Here is a 26,169-nt window from a genome sequence, read left to right as displayed (position 1 = left end):
TAGTTCCAGTCCTCCTAATCAAGGCACTGGGGAGGGTAGAGATGGCTGGTGCTGCAATCCACCACAAGGATGAGCTAATTCAGGTGCTCTTCTCCCCAGCTTCTGCTTCAGTTCTTAACACTTAACTAGTTCAGGTAGTAGCTCTGCACCATCTAACCAGATGAAGGCTCTTGGCCTCTTTTGCCATAAGGGCATGTTACTGGCTCATGGACAGCTTCTACCCCAGGTCCTTCTCTGGGCAGCTGCTTCCCATCCAGCCTGTGATTCCTGCCCAGGAGCAGAAGCGGTGATTCCCTTTGTAGAGCTGCATGAGGTTCCTCGTGTCTCATTTCCTGGGCCTGTCCTGCTCCTCTTGTGTGGCAGTGCCCCCAGCTGGTCTACCAGCCACTCGTCCTGCTTTGTGTCTTCTGCAAACTTGCTGAGAGATCACAGGGATGCAGCACACAGGCCAAAGAAGCCTCACCTTAAATTGAAAAATAGTAAAGTAACAGTTTCCAGTCCCAGGTGGTAATTGATTTGTGCATCCTGACAAGACCTGCCTTCACTTTCCTCTAGTATTAGAGAAGACTTCTATAAAGCCCTCTCCCATTTAAGGGATTCAGAGATTTAGTCTTCCTGAAAGGAAAAAAAAAAGGTAGTTTCAAAAACTGGGGACACAGGCACTTCCAAAACAGCTATGTAAAAAATTTACTGTTCATCTGAACTGCTGACTAGCCCACACAGCTTTTGGGTTTTTTCCTAGAGCCCTGTACCTTTGTAAAACAAGGGAGATGTAAGTATCAGTAGAAATCAATAGCAAAGCAAAGCTAAAGTAAGTATGACTTTGAGTTATATGAGTTGGGTGCCTGTCATGACAAAAACACAAGTGAAAAATGGTGAGTCACAGCAGCATTGTCTGGTTTTTCTTTTCCTTTAAAAATATGGAAACATTCAGAATTAGAAACACAGAAAAGCCTCTTGAATCCTTGTAAAGAAAAAAGCAACTATGCATAAGTCTTAAAAAATTATAACTTGCTTCAAAGCATGCCATGCTTTTCTCAAGCTACAGTGTCTTTATCTCTAAAAACACCTTCATGAAAGTGTTTGGACTGAGGAAAATATACTGCCCACCTCCCATTCTGGACAGCTGACTGATGTTCCACAGAAGGCTGAGTACCAACAGTGCATAATCCTGAGAAATGAATAACAATGAAAAGCCTTTTGCCCTCTTTTTTTTTTTCCCCCTCAGGAAAGGATTTGGCAAAATTCCTCTATCTCCACAAACACCAGCTGTAAAAATCAAATCAACAAATTCCAGTTACACATGCCATCATTAAGTTTCCATACCATCTTATTGTGTTTCTGTACTGTTCTGAAATACAAGTAGTATTTTGATGCGTTGAAGTGAACACGACATGACGTAGTAGAAAGTCGCAGGGGCAGTTTCCTTGCTAGAAGAACAGGAACTCCCCACACGCCCTATTTCAGCCTCCTCTTTGAAATGTTATAGTTATACTCACCCAGCTGTGGTTGTTGTACCCACCAGCCCTGTCTTACTCACATCTAAGAGGAGAAGCATGGTAGTTGAGTCTAAAATTAGGAAAATCTTAGGCCATGCCTTCATCAAAAGGACACATCACTCAGGGTCAAGGTGTACGTGCTCTAAATGATGTGTCCCACAAGGTCTGTGTGAAAGAAAGCTACCAAGTAGCTTCTGAACTCTGGCTCCTAAAAATTTCTACAACTATCACCGTTTCTGGTGCTGCATGTAAAAGAAACAAGATTACCCCATCTTCTGGGTAATTTGAACACAGACTTCAACATCTAGCTCAAAAGTCTTTTGGTAAACTTCTGTCAAGGGACATGAGAGCATGGTTAACTTACCAGACAACACAGCCAGGACTTTCACCACTTACAGCAACAGGAAAAGGCAGCCTGAAGATCATGAAAACAGCAGGATATTCATTTATTTTAAGGAGAGAAATAGGGCTTGCCTTGTATACTGCTGCGCAGGAAGATGCAGGAGGGCCAGCAGCACAGGACACTTATCTTCAGATACACCCAGGTAAATTTATGGGCAATAATCACCACGCTCTGCAAGTATTTTTCTGAGTCATTTCTACTGCAGCTCGTTATGCATGATTATCAGCCTCCACACGTGAATTAACAAACAGCCAGCAAATTAGAAAGTTGAGGCCATACTCCAAACTAACTCTGCTAGTCTAGGTCTATTACATTCAGGTTAAAAAAAAAGGGGGGGGGGGGCGGGGAAGAAAACACATCACTGATCTCTAAAACAAAATGGTTTTAAATCAGTGAAGTTAAGAAAGGCTTAAGCTGTAGAAACAATACCAAGTCCCACTGAGCTACTAAACAGGCACCTTCTAGAGAGAAAAGTCTGGAAATTGCCAATAAGCAGGCAAGAACTGAAATAGATTTGTCTTGCTTGTTTCTAGCTGACTTTGTACAAAAATAGGTGAGCTGGAAAGCCAGCCAGGCTACAAGAACCTGCTCGTAGCACGTCAAGTAGTGCAGAAGAGTGTAGTCTTGTTAGCCTAAATGAAAAGTGCAGCAGTAATATACCCAGCAACCCCACTCACCAGAGATTCTTTCACTTTGCAATGCACAACCTACACTAACTACTGTTTTTGGGAAGCTGAGACTCATATAACCACACAGCTGCATAAATTCAAATTGATTGCTGGGATGCCAAGATTCCCAAACAGCAACAGCAGAAATACACACCTCAGTATCCCATTTATCCATTTCTGCAAGTTTAAACAATATTTGTAATTGGGGGGAAAAACCCACCAGCGTCTTACTATTTTTAAACTGTAGGCAGTACATGACACTGCTCCCCTGTAAATTGCCACTCACATAATCAGGTTTGAAAGGAGAAAAATGCAGCTTTTACCCAAAGACAAGAGGACAAAAGAACTGATATTTCTGAGTTAATATGAACTCTTCTATTGAGACAGGCTGTGACTGTAAAGGAGCAGGTGAAGTATTGCCTAAGCACTTATGTTTAAGGCACTGTTACTGACCTGTTAACAGAGCTGTTGTTTTTATCACCAGTAACTACTGAACATTTTAATATGCAAGTAATGAGCTAAAGATACAGCACTGGAAGACATACTGCATACAGGCCTGCAGAGCTGTGGGATTTAGTTTACCTTTACAAATTAGATTCAACAGTCAGATTTCACTGCAGCAGAAAGACAGATAATGACTTTACATCAAGAAAACATCAAATGCTCCAGATTATTTTGCCTGCATGAAGTAACTTTTAACACTCAAAAATAAATAGTTTTTCTTGTCCCCACCACTAATCAAACGTGAACTTTAAAAAGACAGGAAATCACATGAAATTTGACTCTGTGCAAGAGGACGTGCCAATGCCAAGATTACGTAGGCCCGTACACTAAAACTGAATTGCCTTCAGCCTGAAGCTGCATGTTGATGCCACCAGCTGCATCTGACATGTTCTAATACAGCTGAAGTCTAAACTGAAGATTGGCACACTCAAAACCTTTACCACACACTTTACTGTAGTTGTCACATTTTGTCCTGTAAAATGTTGATGACTTCTTACCCTGTATCCCAGCACTGACAAGACTATTTAAACAAGCATGAAAGGCCAAGTTTCATATGAAGGGTTAGGCAAGGTCCAGTTTCGAGACAAGAAATGGCAAATCAAGTTTGTAAAATATTTAATAGAGCAGTTCCCCAGTGGGACGCCTGACCAGAATCATAAACCAGACTTCTAAAAAGTATATATATTTTCAGATTTGAAAATTTATCTTTATTTTTTACAAAATGGATTCCAGGAAGTTTAAAAGGCAGTATCATAGAGGACTGGGGCGCAGAAATCAGGTGTAGTCATTCAAAGCATTCAAGTAGGAATATGATCATATAAATATTTGAAAAGCATCTTTTATCATAAATGTTCAGAACAAAATGTATAACTCATTCCAAACTAAAAATTGAGCTTTATAGCACGTATTTCCCTGAACAGAAAAAATAAGTAACTTTTGAAGTATTTCTAAAGGCCTGAAAGCTTTTTCCATGGTTAGTTACAATTAGAAGACTTGCCTTAGATTAAATTCCTTCCTTTCCAAATACGGAAAGTATTAACATCAGTCCACTGTTAAAACAGACAAGGTGTTGCAATTCTGGTATAGTATGTTCCAAGAAAGCCTAGAGTACAAAGGTGCTGAGGTGGCTCTGAGTTAGTAGTCATCTCCCCTGCTGACCACCTCCTTGCAGGTGGGGCGCAGCAGGATGGTGTGCTCGAACTGCGCCGTGTAGGAGCCCTTGATGTCGCACAGGGGTGGGTAGGGGTCCACGATGCCCAGGTCACACAGGTTCTTCAGCGCCATCAGGTATTTGCTCTCCCCCAGGCGATCCAGCCACCGGCGGCAGAAGGCAAGAGTACCAAAGTTTTCATTGATAACGTTTAGCAAGTGTTTCGCTCTTGGAAGCCTTGAAGAAAAACAAAACAAAACAAAACAAAAAAAAACCAAGAATGTGTTGGAGAAGAAAGAGGTAGCCCCAGCGTGCATTCACTACAGAAATAAAATACACCAATTAAGAATAAGGTTAGATTGCAAGGTCTTTTCAGACAGCCTAGACTTGGGATGTCTTTCTACATCAGTCACATACTCTCTTTAGAAAATAAAGTGCACTCTCCTCCTGCAAACAGATATCCTTCAAAGCAGACTGTGAACCTTTCTGCAAGCTAAACTAAATATAGGGACAGGAATCTTACTCTTAAAAAATAAAAAGATATTTCATTTTATAAAGAAAAAGAGAATTCTTCCTGATCCAGAGTGGTCAATAATCTGAACTAATTTTGGCAGGAGCTTGGTGGTTTAAAATGCTGAGTTTTCACTTCTGAAGTCAAATACTCAGTAAGCTTTTTATTCACACTTCTTACAATATACAGGCCTAAATATATATATATTTATAGATCTACTAAGAACTAAGCTTATTTGCAGTCAAGCAGTTCCTTTGCGATCTTTAGTCTAATTCTTCCCATCCTCTCTCACATTCCTAGTATGTGCTATGGAAAAGTCTGTTTCAGAAAATACGTTGCACTCCTAGAAATGGCAAAATGTAAACCCAGTGAAACTAAAAATGAGTAATTTCTTAATTTTACCGCAATACACTAAAACAAAACTTCAAAACTCTCAAAATATCCATGAAATAAAACAGACAGTGCAAACAGTTTAATAGTTTCTAGGAACAGTAGTAAGACAAAGACTGTGGCACACAACCACAGTACAGACATTTACTAAAAAAACCCACTATATATTTAATACACAGATGAACACACAAATATAATCTATACAGTACTAATCACAAAAAAAATAATGGTAGGAAGGTGGTTATAAAACCAATACAAAATTCTGAAAACGTATTTTCTCCATTTTTGGTTTCTTGGAAATAATTCCATATTGTTCCACATAAACAATCAGTGTATTTTGTAACAATGTTGCTAGTACTGCCCTTTGAGTCCTCTGACAGCCTATTAATTAGTGAGAACATGTACTGTATCAAGTTTGAACCCCAAGGGGGTGCTAGCTCTATCAAAATACACCAACAAAATCCAACCTTATTGGCACATGCCCCACATCGAAGTTCTTCATATAATGAGAACACTCCATATCATCATGAACCACGCCTTTTCCTGTGCTACCAAAGGTTTCTATAGCATACACTTCACCTTCCTAAGGAGAGAAAAAAGGAACACGTTGCAATATGAAGATGTGATTCTGTGTCATTGTGATACAACATCTCAGTACTACCACTTCTGAATACAAGTAATTAAAAGTGAATAGATTCAATTGCCAAATCAATGTAGAAAAAAATTCAGCATGGAGATTTGACACATTAGAATTACAGGTATCTCTGAATCATCAGCTATTTACATTAGTACCACTGCATTTCAAGCCAGAAGCATCAGCATGTTTCTAGAAACAATTTCTCAAAGTACTTTGCAGTTAAAACATTGTCAAGGCATACATCTAACATAGCTATGCAACTACATTTGCTAACTGGAAGTACTTCTGTGCTATTCAGATGTAAGTCCTAGGAAATGGATAATTTAGACATAGCAAATAGATGTCAATTACAGACACTTATTGCACCGATGAACTTTCTGCCCAATTCCTACAAGAATTTTCTGGCAACAGGTGCTAGTATATACCCTTAACCTGCTCATTTCCATTCCACAAGATGAATTTCTTCAAGAAATGAAGATGATATGTATCTGCAAGGGCATTATCAAAATTCTAGCCAAGAACATACTGAAATGCCATTATACAAACTCATTTCTGCAAAGTGCATTCACACACCCTTAATAGCAGGACTGTGACAGGGACATAACAAGCTGGGGCACCAAACACTGACAGACAGTATGAGTTGCATTGTTTATTTTATTAAGTTACTTTTGAAGTCACAAGCCCAAAATAAGCCATATGAAAAGCAGTAACACAGGCTTCAAATTCAAGACAAACTCTTGAAGATGTCCCTGAATATTCAACCGACTCATTAAAAAAAACACAAAGCCTCAAAAACACCCACACAATGCTGCCACAAGATTCACTTAACACCCACTTTTTCTGAATAAGGATCATCAGAGGCTCTGTTAGTCACAAAACTCCTTGAATTGCAGTTTGATACTAAAATTAGCACAGTACAGTAAGACCTTGGCTATGCTTCACATTCTTCATTGCCAAACTGTGTTTAATGATGTAGGATTATGTCCTAAGTAACCTATAGAAGCTGAAGAAATTTAAAAATGTCTTCACCCCAAAACCAAGCCATTAATAAGGTCAAACTAAGGAGAACACACAAGTTTTTCTATCTTCCTTTTCCAATACTCTTAATCCGTTTGCACAGTCTTGTAGGTAAGATGATAGTTAAAACTTTCTCTTTTTGCGCACATCATAGGTCAACAACTATGATCCAAGTTTTGGGTGATGAGAGTGAGCCTACCTCAAAAAAACAATCCTGTCCAGACCACACTTGTGCCTATTCAGCTCTTAGAAGTCTTATCTATCCTGACAGACTTACTGGTGATCATTAGTGATGAAGCTTGGAATGAAATTAATGGCTTTTTGTCTCAACCATCTTTTAAACCTTATCTCATTAGAACAAGAACTTCAGTGAAAACGATGGCTAAATCTAAGGTTCCATGTTTGAAAACTGCTGTCCCAACTCGGACTTTGTCACATCATGTACAGCCATTGGGCTTCCCCTGCTCCAGAACACCATCCAACCAACATCTTTCAACTGGCCTCTCACATTAACTACAAATGCATTTAATTATTTTGTATCTACAGAGAAAAACTGCACAGGACGCTTTTCAAGAAAAATACTGTATCTAACTACTCACAAAAAGTTATCCAAAACTACACTATGGATGTATTTATCAAGAATTACCTGAGTGAGAGACTATTTCATTACAGAAAAAACAAACAAGGAGAATGAATGACCTGAAAGTCATTCAGGAAACCTGTGTTTTCCTGAATTCCAGTTCACCCCTAAATATGAATTTCTGTCCTTTTCCATGCTCCTAAAATGCAACATTCCAACACTCCATTTAATAATGTATACATACTGAGAAATAGATACGTAGGAGTTTCAGTAAGTATTACTATGGCATTCAGATTTTAACAGTGCTAGGTTTCTTTTGGGTTTTTTCTTTGGTGGTTTGTTTCTTAAATAGCAGGGTTCCAAGGCTCCAACTCCAGAGAGTATTAGATACTTGAACACTCCAGGGCTAAAATGAAGAAGCCACTGAGGCAAAACTACTCCTGTACAGGAGCATTACACAGTACAGCAGTTATTCCACTGCAATTATTCACCAGGATCACAAAAACTACAAATTGAAAGTGCACAGGAAATATTATTCTTGCAATGATACTGGGGAAATTTAACAGAAAGAATAAAGAACTCCACTGACCTCCATTCTTGTGGCTTCTCCTCCTTTCACAATGGGAACTGTTTTTCCCGCATGTATCCTGTACGGCCCAATGGAGTGTCCGTTCAAATTGCGAATTGGCTTCACTTTGGAAGAAAACATTAACATGACAGGCAATTTCCTAACAAATGGTAAACCTTTTAGGGCAGTTTGGTTTGTTACCCCTTATTAAAAGTACAATAATGAGTCATCATATTGCAGAGGAACCAAACACAGAACTATCGACAACTTGTACAAAAATCAGCCAAGATACGAGTTAGTTTTGTATGCTTTAGCAAGGCTTCATTATTAAAGAGCAGCAACTCCAACAGTAATAAACGTTTATTAATAAAGCCAAACAGCGAGTAACAAATTATCTGTACAGGTCAGAACTGTTGTTTAGCATTCATCTTGTCTGTTAAAGATACAATACTTAGAAGGATAAGCTATGAACATTTCTCCAAAGGAAAGGCAAGCCAGCCGTAAACATGTATTTATGCACAACTCAAATCATACTTTTAGCAGAAAGTCTTTTCAATATCCTACATCAAAATCAGTATTTGTACAAATCTATACACAGATACACACTTCTAAACAACTATCCCTATATAAAGAAAAGAACTTGCCTTGGTATGTTTTGCCATCAATTTCAACTTCGTAAGACTCCATAACTTCTTGTATGGCCTCTCCCACATCACAGAGACGTACATCTATTCCAGCACACTGAAAAGGAAGTGCAAATATAAATGGAAAATAATCACAACATTTACTGAAAAAGACTCTGCAAATTCCTTAATGATTGTACCTTTATTCCAGTATTTGTGGCATCCTTTACAGCTTGTAATAATCTGTCATATTTTGGATTGAATGTGACTGTAAAAGCACAGTCAATAATACGACCTGAAATCAGCAAAAGTTAGTTAGTTTCACAGCACTCGTGCTGAACAACATTCTCAAAGTTTTAATTAATAAATGAAAACTAACCACTAATATGTGTTCCAAAATCTATTTTGCAAATATCATTGTATTGCAGGACTGTTGGATCTCCAGCATTGGGAGTGTAGTGGGCAGCACAGTTATTCAGAGAACACCCCGTAGGAAATGCAAGACCTGCATTTAAACCATTCTCCTTTATCAGCTTACGCGAGCAGTCTTCTAGTTTTTCACTAAAAGGCAGAGGGGAGGGAGAAGAAGAGAAGAAAATAAAAGAACAGGACAGTTGTCATTAGTATTTCTTATGATGACTTCAAATAAATCAATGCAAGAACAAAACCTCAGAAAAATATAAAAGCAAATGTTTTTATGTCAAATCAAACTATTTGTATGCTAAGTAGACAGACAACCCTAGGCTGAAAAACATAGGCACAACACAACAATCTTCAGCTCTCTGTGTTGTTTCCTCTACCCTTTCTTGGGCAAAAAGGAGTCTTCTCTATTGTTTTTATTCTAAGATTACAATATTTATCCTTACAAGCATATTTAACCCATTCTTCCTGAGCAGCAGAGGTTAGACAACCAAAGTTTAGGCAAATTAAATGTATTCTTTACAATTACTGTGATTTAAAAGGCAGTGGGAAAAAGGAGGTAAAGCTCCTCATTTAATAAAAATCTTTGATTATAAAAGGACCTTAAAAAAAAAAAGTGATAACTATGATAAAATAAAACCTTGTGAGACTAGCATTTGTTTTTTGGTTTTGTCTAATCTCAAGATGCTAGCTACTGCAAATCCACAAATACATGTCCACCGGTGCATTCTCCTTTAGCGTCAGTGAATGAGGTAAACTGCAGCTCACTGCAGTGCACCAAACTGATTTTAAGAAAGCCAGACAAATATGAAAAAGGAGAGAGTATTTTAAGGAGCAAGGCCCCATAGCCTGAGGTACCGTAGGAAGAACAGTCATGTTTTGAGAAAATGACTGCTTAGAACAAACTGTGTAATTCACTATGACAGATTTGTTTCACCCAGACTATTGAGCTGCCTTTCTTTTACTTTCCCTCATGGTATATTATGTCCTTCTGTTATCCTAGCACAGTTACCTTGGGGATCAGCTCTCATTAGCTTTCTTACTATCCTACTCTTGTCAGCACAGTTCTCAGTCACACCAGGCTGAAAGCACCTGATTTTGGAAGCTAAACTGTTCTGGATCAGTGCAGTACTTGGACAATAGATATTCAATCTAGATAAACTGAAGGACAGAAAAAGTAATAGTTGGAAGAGTCACAAAAATCAGTCCAGGCTAATCATTTCTTTAAACTTATTTAAATTCACATTCATCTGAATCTATTTGCCCAGTTATTTCTTACTAACTGAGAATAATAAAAAACCCCACTGTGCTTCCACCAGAAACATCAGCCAGTCGATGAAGACTAAACATAGTCCAAGCCTTCCTGCCCTGGACTGAATACACAGCCATGCTGGTTTTATGCCTCTCTGCCCAGTCCCAGGCACAGACTGCACCTGCACTGCCCACGTGGCATTTCATGACAATTCTGGCAAGTGGCAGCAGTGCTACTCCTATTGCTGCTTCTCCCAGCACTGCTGCAGAGTAGCAAAGGCACTGAAATCTAAATGAAGCATATAATCTAAGTAAGTGAACGTCATGGAAAGCTTAGTTTAAAATTCAGTATAATCCCAGGCCCTGCAAAGCTGCATAAGCTAGAAATACAAAAGGAAACTTAAAGGAAATAACTGGCAACACTGGTTGTGTACTTCAAACACAAAACTCTCAACACTCATTACACAGTGAATTAAGCACACAAAACAGAGACTAAATCTCTCCCTCTCTGGAAAATGAAGGAAAATCTACAGCACAGGTCTTCCAGAAGATGTGTGTCCTCACCAGATTTCTATCATTGTCATTCCAGGTTTTATCCAGCTCATAACGTATTTCCTCACTTGTCTGTGTGCCTCTGCAGCCTCCCGAAAATCATTCCAGATTTCCTCACTGGCTTGGTCTAATGCTTTCTTTTCTTCACTAGTTGTTCTCCAAGCAGCAGTTCGCCTTGAAAAGAAAGGAAATGTCTCAAACAAGTTAGTATAATCTCAGCAGTCATTACATCTTCTGTCTAAAGCCTGCGAAGTGTTTATTAACCAGTCAGGGCTACATTCCCCTGCGTAACAGAAAAGATCTTGATTTATACAATTTTCACAATAAAGTTAGCCTATTAAAAAGAAAAATCTATCAGTACCACAGACTAGCAGCTATGAAAGGCACTAACATCCGACCAAAGGCCCAGACAAGCAGGTTACTTGAAGGATGCCCAAGTTTTCAAAGAGACAGAACAGGCATATAAAATTCATATTAATGCCTGCAACTCCACCTTAAGTTTATCAGGGCAAAAAACTGCAACAGGCTCTATTCATGCAAAAAGTTTTTTTTTTTTTCCACAATCTTATTCATTCAGACAGCACTGTTCCTGTATAGAGATGAACCTCAGCACTGTGGTGTGGCTGCTTGGCCCAGAAACTGTTGCTGACACAGACAGTAAGCATCTTCAAAATGTAACAGCTTGCAGTTCCAGTATTATTTTCATTCATGCTCAGTATATTTAGGTAATAACATCTAACACAGTGCACGGTAACTATGACACATGCCAGAATGTTACTTTCTAAATAGGTTGGACAGTGAATTAACGTTTGTTATGGAAGAGCACCACTCATTCTGGCTCTTTGGTAGGTTCTTAGAACAAATACACAACGATTTTTTAATACAGGGCTAAGTATAAGATTAGCTTTGAATATATTTTGCATTATGCAAAAACCCAATGCAACTAAGGTTCCATGAAAGCAAACAAACAGAAACATAATTTAAGTACTCCAACAACTGTCAGAACTTAGCCAGAAACTACTCTAACTACAAAGTGAGATAACCCTTCAAATGGTGAAGCTGCAGCCACATCATGGTGCAAAAAACCCTAGAGATTACTCAAAGAACTCTGTACATGCTCTGCAAGACAAAAACTACAAAGAACAATACACAGCTACACATGCTGCCAGGAGGGTCTTAAAAAAAATGGGTGGTGGACAAGATGGACCAAAGATGCTGAAATACATTGGTTTTCAAGTTTTGAAATTAATCCAAATGAGTCGATTCTAAGCAAACAACTGAGTACACAGAATGTAAAGGATTCCTTTGTGAAATCTAAAGGTGTAGCTTTTTACCTGTTTCATAGACATGTAACTTAGTTCCACTTTGAGAGTTTTCTTTACAGCCAGAAAACAGGTACAAGTGAACCAAGAGACTATGTCCTGCAGTTTTGCTGCATTTTGAACTAAGAATATATAGTCACATGCAAATTTGTAAGTATATATATTTATACTGAGTATTTCAAAAGAGTTGAAAAGATAAAGGAGGATTACAGGCTATTCCATAAATCTTTCTCAAGATGATCAGAGGATGCAAAATACTTTGAGACCCTTTAGCTTGCTTCCAACTGAACTTTCTGCTCCTTTTCAGATAAAAGTGCAAAGGAGAAATCCCACATTTATCTTTCTGAGCAGTTTTCTTGCTCCAGTAGCAAGCATCACACATACTACTCTTAAAATTTAACTCAATCTGGCAAATTCTACCAAAAAAAGGAAGCAATGGGCTGCAAAACCCGGGCTCCTGCACTGCCACGAGCAAACTGGACTTCAGCCAGCACAGTAGTCACTGAAGATGGAAAAGGTGCAGTGCAGAAAAACACTGGGGACAGAGACTCAAGGATCCTTTCAGACTGTTCTGGATTCCAGCAGCGAACAGCCCGTGGTAGCAAGAACTGCTGACTGAGTCTGGGCAGCTGCTCTGCCATCTGTCACAGACTTGGGTGCAAACTCCAGCAAACTGGCAGGAAGCCATCCTCACTCTGTCTTACTGTGTTTCAGCATATACTCACCTCTCACAAGTCAACTGGGGGACAGAACAGCCTCTACATGTAAAAACACTGCATCAGACCCAAAGCATTTTGCTGACAAAGCTTCACTCCTGGGAGGTTAGGACGGGAGGCAACAAGAATTTCTGCTAGGGCCTAAGCACTTTAGGACACATCAAAAGTCAGCTGGTCACATGAAGGCCTCACACCAAACATCAAGTCCTCCCACAGGTACATGAGGTAACAAGCCTTTGGTAGTTTCCTAATGAGCTGCCTGCCACCTGCCAGCTTAAGAAATTCAAGTCTTGCTCTAAGCCATTTGGTCCAACTTTTCACTCCAGATCACAGCCTACCGTTTTCAGCAGTACAAATCTTTACAGGATCACACTGTAAACTAGATTCTAGTGATCAAAGAATTCCAGAAAACAATTTCCCCAGATTATCTTCACCCAGATAATCCCGTCAGACTGGAGGAAAGGGATGCCATACAGAGGGACCATGACAGGCTTGAGAGGTGGGCCTGTGTGAATCTCATGAAGTTCAACAAGGCCAAGTGCAAGGTTCTGCACCTGGGGTCAGGACAATCCCATGACAAATACAGGCTGGGTGAAGAACGGATTGAGAGCAGCTCCAAGAAGGATTTGGGGGTGTTGGTAGACAAGAAATTCCACGTGACCCAGCAATGTGCACTCAGCCCAGAAAGCCAAATCACACACTGGGCTGCATCAAAAGCAGCGTGACCAGCAGGTCAAGGAAGGTGATGCCCTCCTACTCCATTCCTGTGGGACCCCACCTGGAGCACAGCATTCAGCTCTCGGGCTGCCAACAAAAAAAGATGTGGAGCTGTTTCAGTGAGTACAGAGAAGGGCCATGAAGATGATCATGGCTGTAGCACAACTCCTATGAAGATAGGCTGAGAAGAGTTGGGGCCGTTCAGCCTGGAGTAAAGAAGGCTCTGGGGAGACTGTATAGCACCCTCCAGACCCTGAAAGGGAGAGCTTTTCTCCAGTGTCATGTAGTGACAAAAAAAGGGGTAATGGCTATAAATATGTTTAGATGAGAAGCTATGGAGAAATCCTTTACTGTGAGGGTGTTGAGGCACTGGAACAGGTTGCCCAGAGAAGTTGTGGAAGGTGTCCCTGCCCATGGCAGGGCATTTGGAAGCAGCTGATCCTCAAGGTACCTTCCAAAGCAAACCAATCTGTGACTCTGTAACAGCACAGAGGCAGAAATAAGTAGGCAGGGTCAAGAATTCCTTAATTGTACTTCAACAAAACTGGTGTATCATGAAACATTGCTTATTTTCTACCATCCCAGTTGTATCATTTCAAGTTCCCATGTCTTCAAGAAAAAAATGCAAGCTTCTAAAAAAAGACATACTGGAGATATAAAAACGTTAAACCTGTTAGTCTGTTGTCTATGGAAGTATTGATTATCTGGTGTTTTTTTTGCTGAAATTTGAATGACACCCACTTCCAGCTGAACTTCTCACACAAAATACACAATTGTAAGTTGATGAGAGGTAACTTTAGAAAGCACATGACATCAACAGTCAAGAATAGAAGTGCCAACTCTTAAAAAAATCAAAGACAAAACCCTACTGACCTCAGCATGAATAAGACATGGCACAAAAATGCTCCACTAACATATAAAATGATGCTATTACTCAGAATATGAAATACCCTGGCATTTATGTCAGCTAATAATTTAAGTAGTTGTTTATATTAGGATTATTATTATAAATACTTATTATATTAATTAATTGTTTATATTATGTTACTATACTAAAGTAGCATACTAAGATTTAAATATTTAAATTAAGAAAAAAACTAAAGCACATATTTACTTAAGCACATCAAATGAGGAGACTATTTTAGGTTCCTTAGAAGTGTATGTTCTTCCTCCATAGCAGAATATCACGGTACAGAAAAGATGCCCCACTTAAATCCTGTTATGAAAGGAGGTTTGTTTTAGGGCTTTTGTCCTTTTTCTTTTCAACAAATAGTAGCTAAACTAGAGCAAATATTTTAATCTTCAATAGCTGAATATGTATTAGAGGTGCAAAAATAGTGTGTAATTTGTTAATAAACTATGTATGTGCTTAAGTTGTTTACTATCTAATTTCCTGGTTTACTTAAATCACATTCTTATGAACACGGCACATGCTGAATACTTAACTCACACATTAAAGAATCACTTCTGGATCAGCTATATCAGATAGCTGTCAGAACTATCTTGACCAAACTCTTCATTAGCACGCTGATCTTGTGCATGCAAACAAGGCAGTCATTTATAAATAAAATGGAGTACATCTCGTGTTCAGATTGAAGTAATGAAAAAGAAGAAAATGCTTCCTTAAAAGCAAGTTTTCATCTCATAAAAATGAAACTGTATTATCTGAACACAATTTACAAGGGTACTGGACTCTTATTAATTATTTTACTTACATTCTATGAGAAACAGGCATTGACTTTAAATAACCAATCGAAAAACATTTCAAAGCCATTTCATTCTGAAGAAAAAGTAATTTGAAACTAGACATTGCTTTCAGGCATACAAATATTTACCTACTCTCTCCCTTTGGTTTAAACTATTTTTTCAGAACTTTGATTCAATATTTCCTGGGAAGTTTCAAAGATCTCAGTAATACTCAGTCTTTTCATCCAAGTTTGCACACAATTCAAGCTAATTCTATGCCATGCAACCTGTGTCTCTCAGTAAAATATGACCTTCCACAACACTTCACATAGGAAAAAAAAAATCAGAAAAACTCATTCAAGTTGGTATGCCCTAGTTCTAACAACGCATAAAGAAAGAGTGGTCTCCTGTAAAAACATAAGGATGCAGATCTCTGTTCCAGTGAACCACTGGAAGCTGTTGCTTGTTTAGCAGAATTGCACATTATTCCCACATCACTATGAGTTACAAAAACAGGTGAGGTTACAATAACTATATATTCATTCCAAGAGAAAAAAGCAAAGTACAGAATATAACATGCAGGCTTTTAAATTAAATTAAGAGATCAACATGCCTCTACCAAAAAATAAGTAAGAAAAAGTTGGCATCTTGATGGTCACAGAACTGCTGCATAATAGTGTCTCATCTCCCTGAGTTTTAAACCTTCTTCTAATTCAGCCAATGTTTTTCTTACAAGCTGCCTACTGAAAATCTGTTGGTACCTTGGGTCTCAAGGGCCCCCTGCAATTCTGCTCATACTGGCTACACCTTAATTAAAAGGGTAGAGAAAGACAAACATTTCTGGCCTGAAGACTTGTAGTCATTGAGTTCCTGGATAATCCAGTTAAAGAAAAAAAGGGCAAAACCCACAGTACATTACTCATTTTGTCCATTTAGTTGTACATTAGTATTTTTTTCAGCACATCAAAATGAAAGCATTTATTTATTAAGCTTAAAACACTCACCCATCTTGAGTTGGTGGATATTCACACTCCTCTCCCTTTGGGAATACATTGCTGGGAAACAGATCACATATTGGAATAGAAGGTGGATCTGTCTGGACCTTAGCTGTTGAGTATAATTTAAGGAAGTGTTACACATAGGACTCTGGAAATACTAACCATCTTATTTCAACTATAAAAGTTAACCAGCAGAAGTTATTTAAGTCCCCTTAACTAGAATCTGGGCTTCTACCAGGACATTTTATCACAATGCCCTCATATGACTTTATTTAGCCAATGCATGCCCTCAATGGTATTCAGGGATACCAGAACGAAGACAACTTGGCCAGACTTAGCCTACAAAAACAAACTGCACCCCTGAATTTGTTTCAGCTGCAAGAACAGCACTTGCACACACTTCATATCAAATATTCACACAGTCTGTGTTTTTGGGCTTGATACCTACGTCCTTTCTTCTTTTTCTTCTTCTTCTTCTTTTTCCCAGTTGCTCCATCTCCTTCACCCTCTCCATCTACAGGAAAGAAAGTCCTCAGATGAACATAACAATCTTAAAAGAACCAAAGAAGTTTGAACAAAACAAAAACATCCGGACTATCTGGAAACACTTCTCTCGCAGCAGAAGTTAATGGATTAGTAGTCAACCTCCAGAAGCTGCCACCAAAGCATCAGCATTTTCAGCCCCTACACCAAACACAGACCTAGGAAAACAGTTTTGAAAGTTGACAACAAATGTATCACCAGAGGAAAAAAAGAGAGCTCAGGCAAAGCGTTTTCAGAAAGTCCTACTTCATATTCCTCTGTTTTCAGGCAAACAGATGCCAAGAGTTGTTGAAGGACACGAGAGAGAACTGTATTAGACACAACAGCTAACAAAAAGCTAGAAACTACTGCTTCCACCCCTTCTTCTGAACATCTTCTGATGCTTCAGCTAAAAGAACTTACTGCATCTGGAAAGATAAAGACCCCAAAGAAGTAAAGATGACAGCACTCTAGGCCAGGATAAGTTTAATCTTGAGATAACAGGGAAGGTCACAAACAACTCTCAGCAAAACCACTGAATGGGTCAAGCACTGGAACAGGTTTCCCAGAGACGTGTGGAAGATGCCATCCCTGGAAATTGACAGAGTGAGGCTGAATGGGGCTTTGAGCAACGTGGTCTAGCTGAAGTTGTCCCAGCTCACTGCAGGGGCTTGGACCAGATGACCTTTAAAGGTCCCTTCCAACCCAAAACATTCCATGAATCTGTACCAGTGGGAGATTACCAGGGAGCACAGCAGGTAAGCACCAGGAATCAGCCACACCATTTACAGTCACATTTGAGAGGTAACAACAACCTTGCAGAGTTCGCATCTGGCTGCATCTAATGCCTACTTACTTCATATGCAATATCTCAGGTGCTATCGGCTACCTAAACCTTCTGGCCCTAAACACAAATTCTTTTCAAAGTAGACATGTACTAGTCATCTACATATAGAACATTTTCAACTACAGCAAGAAGTAAAATGAAAAGAACTTCTAGAATCAAGTCAAAGAATTCAATTTTGAGTGTATTTATGCAGAAGCTTGTATTGAAAAACAAAACCAAACCAAGACACTGACCAGCTGCTCCAGTCACCAGATTTCAAGCCTCTCATGATGGTCAATATGTCAATATCATTGGCAATTTTATGCCATGGTGAGTGCTGTAATCCTGCAGCTGGGGAAAATTTCATGTCGCTCCTGTCCCTCCCCAGCTCATTTTGGCACTAAGTATCTTAATTTAGGTTTCTGTAAAAAATTGCAACTATAAATATTTGTATCTATAACACAGTCTGAAGCTACCAGATTCTTAATCAATCTGTATTTCATAGGTAACCAAAATCCTCACCAGTGCAGATAAATTTCTTTAAAATGTGGTAACTTTGTCACATTTGTCTTGACCTTGAGCAGTGCCCAAATCATTCACAAAGAAATTAAATAGACATACTCCAGTTCATTCACCAAGTGATTTTTGGAATTTTTTTTAAATGGCTAGGCCTAAACTGAAGGGGAAAAAAACCCCAAACCCCAGCATTTCTTAAATATTGTTGCTGTTGCTATCTGCGTATTGTTGCTTTTTCACACATCAATGCACGTGAAACTGCCCACTGTGAGCCAAACTAACCCTGTCTGTGCTTTCATGTCCTTGAAGACTACTGCAGACTAACTGTGCTGCCAGAAACCCAACCACTGCATCTGACTGATACTCTGTCTCCAGATTATTTGGCTGCTAAGGGAGAAAACAGTCAACCAGAAATGCAAGTTCAGATCTTTGCAAAACAGAGGTCCAACTGTGTATCACTTTGGTACAGCCATGTCATAACTTAGCACAGCAGCATGCAAAAATGTTCCAGAGCAGCATATTTTAACATGGCAAGGGAAATCCAGAGAGCACTTCCTAATCTCTCCTGGAGCTGAAAAGTTAAAGAGCCTTCTTTTTGAGGCCACTCAGTTACAGCTTATCAAGAGGGGGAAAAAAAGAAAAAAGGGAGCAGGTATTTTATTGATTTTAATCGAATGCAGCATGCCTTAAAAAAGAATTCTGAAAGTACACAATTAAGATGGCAAATAGTGAGAACCAGTACAGGCAAGAACACAGCTGTCTTTAAAAAAAAATTAATTAGTTTTAATTTTTCTGCAAAAGTATCAGTTTTACTAAAAACACATCCAAGTCTAATATGTGGAAAAAAAAGAAGAGTATTCATTCAGTCATGGCATCACTTCATTTTTTTATGCCTTCAAATACTGTAATACAATTGCTAATACTGTAAAAAGGATAAGAGAGCACAGCATTTGATCTGCAACTACCATTGTTATTTCTCCTGAGATAGAACTCTAACTACTCTAATGATTTCAAAGATTTCTTTTCACTGTATACAGTTTTCACTACCCTCCTCAATACTTCTTCCTCAAGCTGCAATGATGGGAAAGCACATATTGCATTAATTTCAACACCATAACCTGAAAGATACCACCAAACAAACCACTGGAATACATTTCTACACAAAATACCTGCATTAAACTTGATGCTGCAGATTGGTAGTGGCCAAAGATAAATTTGTCACTTAATATGTCTCAGCACTCTGATTTCATTTTTCAAAACTTCCATATCCAATTCATTAAAATGAAATTCTGGAAGGACAAATTCCAGCAAGTAAACTAAGAAGATTTCTCAGTAGACTGCTCAAAGTGCTGAGCCAACTTTATATGCTAATAATGAAAAATGAAACTCAATCACTAGTTTAAGAAATGGGTTTTCTTGAAAAACCATTTCTGTTGAGAACAATTCATCAAATCAAAGGAAACACAGCAGCTTTATCTGATATTCCTACACAAAACTGGACCCAGTGTGGGTTTCAATACAGACATTTCCAAGGTTCTTGCTTAGAAAATCAGCTACATCACACAAGCAGCACACAAAGTGTGTCTTTGCTTCTGTGTTAATCTTCCCCCAAAGCAATATGAATGAAAAATTTTAAGTACAGATGAGCAGGTTTCAAGGCAGTGGTAAAGACTGTAAAACTTATTAATTAAAATGTTCCCTTAAAATTTTCTCTGTATGTTCTGTTTTAAGCCAAGAATAAGAGATCATCTGGAACATAAATGTCTACTGACCATGGTAATGCAAGTGAGATTGATTTATAGCTCACTTTACCTCAACCTAAACATTTCCTTTCAGCAGGTAGATCCTTGAAGACACAAACCTTTAACAAAGCTTGTGTTCCTGTTATTTTTTTTATATGTAAGCTTGTGTGACAGCAAAATCCTTGACAAAAAGTAGAAAGTACAGATAGCTGCATTTCACCTCTCCAAAAAGAAACGCAATCAAAATCAAACCCAGAGAGACATCTGTAAACAGCCTGTTAAAAACGAGTCTTAGAAGAAGCTGAAACTGGAAATGTTAAGAGAAAATGAAAGTTATACTTGCCATCATCATCATCATCTTTTTCTTTCTCCTCCAGTGCTTGCTTGTCCAATTGTCTTGCTACATCATCAAGAGCACCTTCCACTTCTTTATCAGTTTCTTGTCCTGTTCATAAAGTTAAAATATGCCTTACAGTAAAACATTAGCTCCACATCAGTGACCAAAAGCCCCCGAAATTTTATAAAAACATTATGTTGTACTCATCCTACAGACACCTGAGCACCTAATGCTTTTTTCTGTCTTAAAGCAGCCCCAAAGTGTTAGGCTGTAGGACAGTACGGTGATAGGTGCTATTAATAAAACCTGCATATAAAGGTAGATTATCCTGACACTTCTGGTTACCTTTTTCTGCTAGGATAACTAATTCTTCTTTCCATAGCAGGAGCCTGCTCTTGTGAGATAATATGGGCGTGAAGCAGATAATTATAAACGCACAGCACGATCATCGCTAACTGATGGCCTGCTAAAACAAACCCAAACCATCGCGCCTTCACGCTATTTGCCCAGACTTGCTCCAGCTCTCTCCGAGTACTTGGGAGGGGTGCAGAGCCTCCATCAGGCGGGATAATTTTTACAGCAGTAGTCTTACACCTTTCTCCCCTCGGGGCACAGGAGAGGGTGAGGGCAGAGGTGGCTTCTCCTGCGCACACGGCAGCGGGGAGGACACCCCCAGCCCCAGCCGAAGGGCAGCAGCATCCTCCGGGCACCGCGGGGATCCCCTCAGCCCGCACCGCTGCCACGGGCCGGACTGCGGCCTCGACGGCGCCCCGCACCCGCACGCCGGGACCCCAGAGCCGCCCACCGCCGCGCCCGCTTCCCGGTGTGCCGGCCCGCAGCCCCTCACGCCGCGCAGCCCGTCAGCGCAGGGTCGCGGCCCGGCCCCTACCCGCGGGGCCCGCTCTGCCCTTCTTCTTCTTCTTGCGCTTCTTCTTGGCGCCATCCTCGGCGCCGAGCCCGGCCGCGCCGTCCCTGTCCTCGGGCTCGGGGGGCAGCTCGCCGTTCAGGTGCTGCTCCGGCTCCTCCGCCCGCCCCACGCCCGCCATGTCACCGCGGCCGCGCCGCCTCGCGCGCACGGAGCGAGCCGGGTAGAGCGGCGGGGCCGGCGCCACGCTCTGTGGTGCGCGCGGGGCACGCCGGGACGGCGGCGGACTCCGCCGGGAGGGGCCGGGAGGGGGCGGGAGGGGGCGGGCCCGCAGCCGCGCACGCGCCCCGCCGGCGGGGTGCGCTGAGCGCCCGTGAGGGAGCGGCGGGGGCGGCGCCCGGCGCGGCCCGGCTGCGCGGTGCGATAAAACGTGGGACGGGGAAATCTTGCAGAAACAGTCCTTGCCCTCAGCGGGAACTGCTGCTGCGTTCCCTTACGGCGTGTCAGATTGTTAGGGTTTTACCATTTGAGGGCACTGAGGAAATGGGGCTTACACGAGAGATAATTGGTGTACAGAAGGAAAATAATACAAAGGGGGGGGGGGGGGGTGGGGTGGAATCACTTGTTCCAAGTCGCAGAGAGCAAAAAAGGGAAGATTCTAATACATGATAAAGGACATTGCCTTTCCTCCCCAGAATGACTCTGGCACCATTTATAGTCACTTATACCATAGTTAGTTATAGCACCATTTATAGTCACTTATATCTATAAGACTCCACCGATTTTGTCTGAAAACGAACCTTCGCATAAACCTCCTTTCTTTGAAAAGGTGGGCTGAAAATAAATTGTAGAGTGGTGTCACAACTCAACATAGAATATAATGAAACCCAGCAGAGTGCAAGCAAACTGTGGGTGAGCTAGAGGCAGCAGGATTAGCCGAGCATCTCTGCAGTTTGAGATGGTGTTACTGGACCCAGGCTGTGTTCATCAGGCTCTCGGGGAGGAGGGCACATTGGGCAAAGCAAAGTTAAGCAGTTTCCAGGCTGTGCTACTTCCAGACCCAGAATTAGCATCATTTAGAAGAGAATACGGATAACTAAGAGGGGAATAGTGTGGTAACCAATGTGCAAAAATAGGAATGTTCTAAAAAAAAAACCTGCAAAGTGGGAGTAAGAAGCTGGCCTGACTGCATTGACAAAGTAAACATTAACAGGAACAGGCCAACAACTGGTTCCACGTTCCCCATCTGGCTGCTTTTAAGAGGATCCACGCTCAGAGAGAGAGTGACACATCTTTTAGAATGCCCTTACCAGCTCAGAGTTTTTTGTCCTCCTTCTATTATTACCAGTCAGCTGTTCCTAGCATTTAAGACACATATTAATGGGTGCTATTTTTCCCAATTGCATGCTATACTGGACAGCATGATAAGGTGAAAATATGGGCCAGGACATAGGCCAGGAGAGAGCTGTATGTACCATTTTTAGCTGCAGGTTTTTGTTTTCTCACTGTTCGTTTTTCTTAACCAACCTCCCAGACAAAGGCAGGCAGTGGCTGGGGAATTAAGGGAAGGGCTGAATGCAGTCCAAAACATTCAGCAGGATTTGAAACACTTTCCTGAAAGACAACACAGAGAGTCACCTCCTCTTATTTTTCTTCTAAGGAGACTGCTCCAATTGTGCTATTTTCCGCAGTTATGATCTTCAGAGAAAGACTTTTTTTTTTCTTAGGGTATGTTATGTTTTCTTTCGTGTTTTGTTTTCAAATCTTGTGTAAGTGTCAAGAAATGGGGAGTGGAGTGGGAGAGCTGTCTCTGACAGCTGTGGGTTCATCCTGGAAAGAAGGTGAGCAAGGACAACCAGGGTGTAAGTGGCCTGCATCAGCCCCCAGAGGAGTTGAACAGCGGGATATTTGTTTCTGTTTGTATTTCTGGGACTGCTGCCATTATTTATGTGTTTATGACACTTTCATTCTCCTTTTCCTAGCTTAGGACCATAACTCATAGTTCTTCCTCAGCTATAAAAATTCACTGAAGTCAATGGGAAAATTTTTGTGACTAGAGGTTTAGTATTTGGCCTAAATGCTGGAAGTAGACAAGGAAACTGTTTCCTGCATGAGAGCAAATATGGCTTATGGAGTCTAGAAGGAAAGATTATAGGGCAAAGCATTCTTGTACTTCCTCAGCCATCTCTAAACTTTTCTCATAACCTAGATGAAGGAGCGAGATCAAAGGAGCAAAACCAGACAAAAAATTCACATTTAACTCTGTTCACTGTGGCCTTCTTTCCACATTCCTTAGTGATTGCTATTTTTTTTCCTTTTTCCCAAACACCAATTAGATTATAGCCTGTCAGCCTTAATCCAAACATACTGCCTTGCTTCAGCTGGTGTCCTAACATCTGTGTCCCTTGGAGGACAGGCTTCAAGGAATGTGTGAGTGCTTCTGAAAAGAAGCAAATTTCATCTCTCCAAGTGGTGAAAGTCACCGTGGGAAGCACAGGCTGCTGTGTGTGTACTCACACTGGGATAAGGCAAATGCTTCTCAGTTTGCATCATTAGATGTATGTTGTGAAGTGTAAAAGTGAGTCAGCTTATGGCTTGCATTAGGACATGCTCCTGCACACCTGACAGCACATCTCTGTGCCTGTGCCCAGTCTTGCTAAGGGATGAAAGGCTACAGAGGGTGAAGGGTCTCTACACTGATGGTTTTTTTAAATAATTTTTTTTGGTGTTTATGATAGAGTCATTAAAAAATTATAAAAGCATCTTTCTTGATGTACTCACTGAGCCATAACTGCATATGAAAGCAGTCTTGTTTTTCAGATAACAAAGAGAGACACTGTATATCCTCAGAAATAACTCTAGGTCATATCTCCTGAAAACCCTAGTTTAGAATGGTATGAACCTAAATGATCAGAAAGTTATATTTTGAACTTGAGATTTCTAATATGCTGATGTGTTAATGTATTCCCATTCACACAGTGAAGTTTCTTTTCTTGTCTGAAGGAAGTTTTCAAGACCTCACACAGAAAGTAATTTCTCAGCTTCACTGTTAGCGTGAAAAGCACTAACAATTTCCTTTCCACAGCCTGCTGACATAGCAGCTTTCCTCTGCATTGCTCCACCCCTTCTTCATCCTGGGGAGTAATGGAAGTCATGTTTACAGCTGCAGTGCTGGAGGCAGTACCTGGATATTTCTTTCACCAGGTATTTTCTTTTATATCCAGGATAGTCTTCTGTTTCACCTTCACACCTCCTCCAGTCTTAGACTGGAACCAGAACCAGTCATTTATTTTGCTGTAGATGAAAACTAGAATGCAAGAGAAGGGCAAGAAACAAGAACTGTTCTTGTATTTCACTACACGTCTTCCCCCTGGCTTTACTGCCAGGTAGTGGTGTGACACCATTAGTGGTGTGAGCAAAGAAGTTTCTGTCAACTACTTTCTCAAGGAAGGCACAAAAATTACCCCCAAGGTAGATGTGGCCAGGACAGAGCAGGAGAGATGGGGGAAGCACAGGGCCAGAACTGGCACTCTGCCATGCAGTGTGAGTAGAGACAGAAGAGTGGGAAGGTGACAGTGTCCTACATCTAACCCTACCTCCTTGAGCTGTGATACCTCATGTTCATTTCTGCTGCCAGCATTTCATGAGTTTAATGTATTTAACTTAAAAACCTTAAACAGTTAGTTGTATAATGCCCCATGATGGCTTTTTTCTACTGTTTTGGCTTGGAGTGAACAACAGCACATTACTGGGTGCAGAGCTCTGTAGATTCCATGAAATTCATGTGTGCTGACTGATGTACTGGGAGCCAGTGTTCACAACATTCCTCTGGGGTGTGACTCCCCAGGATAGCTGGGGTTTTAGTTCAAATCTCATCACATTTGCTTTAAACTGATATTTTTGTTCCAAGGGCAAACCTTGTTTTGCTGAACTTGCTTTGGAATTTCAGAAATTTACTCCAGATTTTTTCAGTGTATGAACTTATTTGTGTGCATTCAGAGAGTGAAAGAAGCTACCATTGAAACTGGAAAGGGTAACCATGTGGTTACAGCTAAGCTTGCTTGTGTGTCGGAGGCTTGAAGACTAAGACTTTTCTTGGTAAACTTTCTTTGTATTTTAGATTTTAAAACTCAAAAGAATTGTTAAGAAATTTTCCACATTGGCAGGCCTGTAATTGTAATAAATATTGCCCTCTCCAAGCCATGGAAAATCACAGTTTCCAGACTGGGGGAAAAAAAACCCAAACAAACCCAACAGAATATAGGATAGATAGAATCAGTAGCTCCTGGAGAAGATTTTTTTAGACACTCAAAGTTTTATTACATTGAAAAGTTCTTTGCATGTGACATCTAAGAAAGGAAAATTTTGTATTTGATTACCATTCTCTGGGGCAAGAGGAAATAATTTTACATAGGAGAGAAGAAATCGATAACCATGTTAAATTACATTGTGTGGTACTTCAGCAGGTGTAGTCCAAAGCAAGTGCTGTCAGTGCAAGGATCCTGGTTTAGCACTGGCTGAGCTAAATCTCCTCATGCTGCTGTGCACAGGAGTTTCTGAGCTTGATCTAGGAGTGTCTTCCTTGGGAGGAAATGTGGCTCAGTCTCAGCTGTGCAAAGGCATTCTGCCAGCCAGCTCACATATGACTGTGGCAGCAAAGATAACCAGTCTGTTTTCTGAGGGTTTTAACTGCTGCTGATCCCACTGAATAATACAGCTTTCTTTTTCTCCTCAGCCCAATTCAAGGCAGGAGTGTCATCTGTGCAGAGGAGCATACAGGAAGGCTTGAAGAAGCTTTCTTAAAGAGTGATACAAGAAAAGAAAAATATCCAGTTTTATGATGTGTCCCTGTGTAAAACCACTATGGAGGGTTCAAACCCACGGATCTGCCCAACATCTTGGATCCCACAGGCAAATGAGAGCTCACCACTGAACATATTAAGTCTGTGTCTGCCAGCATGTTGCAGGAACTTAGAGAAAAGTTGCAGCTCCTTGCTGGGTATGAGACTGGTAACATTCTAACCTGTAGCTGGAGAGAGCTCAGTGAGCAGATTGGTTACCATAATTAGCCCCAGAAGTCACTAGTGTACAAAAGTGCAGGAACCAGGTGAAGCCAAGTCCCAGAGGATGTTGAAAGGGGTGGTCTTGA

At 40.5% G+C, this 26,169-nt stretch overlaps 1 protein-coding gene across 1 annotated transcript; it reads right to left on the bottom strand.

Annotated features, from left to right (window-relative positions):
* Nucleotides 1-3,672: 3,672 nt before the first annotated feature.
* On the bottom strand, nt 3,673-21,293 carry METAP2 (methionyl aminopeptidase 2). Its single transcript, XM_066183399.1, has 11 exons — nt 21,045-21,293; nt 20,162-20,263; nt 16,661-16,726; nt 16,219-16,321; nt 10,786-10,947; nt 8,930-9,111; nt 8,751-8,845; nt 8,572-8,668; nt 7,949-8,052; nt 5,593-5,708; nt 3,673-4,461 (listed from the first exon to the last, which is right to left on the bottom strand). The coding sequence occupies exons 1-11, from the start codon at nt 21,199-21,201 to the stop codon at nt 4,209-4,211; spliced, it is 1,437 nt and encodes a 478-aa protein (XP_066039496.1). The 5' UTR covers nt 21,202-21,293; the 3' UTR covers nt 3,673-4,208.
* Between the last annotated feature and the right edge of the window lie 4,876 nt (nt 21,294-26,169).

The sequence above is a fragment of the Chamaea fasciata genome, unplaced genomic scaffold (genome assembly GCF_029207755.1).
Source record: "Chamaea fasciata isolate MVZ Bird 193981 ecotype frontalis unplaced genomic scaffold, bChaFas1.0.hap1 SCAF_5, whole genome shotgun sequence".
Lineage (NCBI taxonomy): Eukaryota > Metazoa > Chordata > Aves > Passeriformes > Sylviidae > Chamaea > Chamaea fasciata.
This window is presented reverse-complemented; position numbering and strand designations above follow the sequence as displayed.

What these genes read in the sequence shown, in the direction of transcription:
- METAP2 (XM_066183399.1), bottom strand. Translation starts at nt 21,201, where the DNA reads ATGGCGGGCGTGGGGCGGGCGGAGGAGCCGGAGCAGCACCTGAACGGC. An exon ending in AAAAGATGATGATGATGATG is followed by an intron (nt 16,727 to 20,161) that starts GCAAGTATAACT and finishes TCTTTCCTGTAG; the next exon opens with ATGGAGAGGGTGAAGGAGAT. An exon ending in GAGAAGCCACAAGAATGGAG is followed by an intron (nt 5,709 to 7,948) that starts GTCAGTGGAGTT and finishes TTCTCTCCTTAG; the next exon opens with GAAGGTGAAGTGTATGCTAT.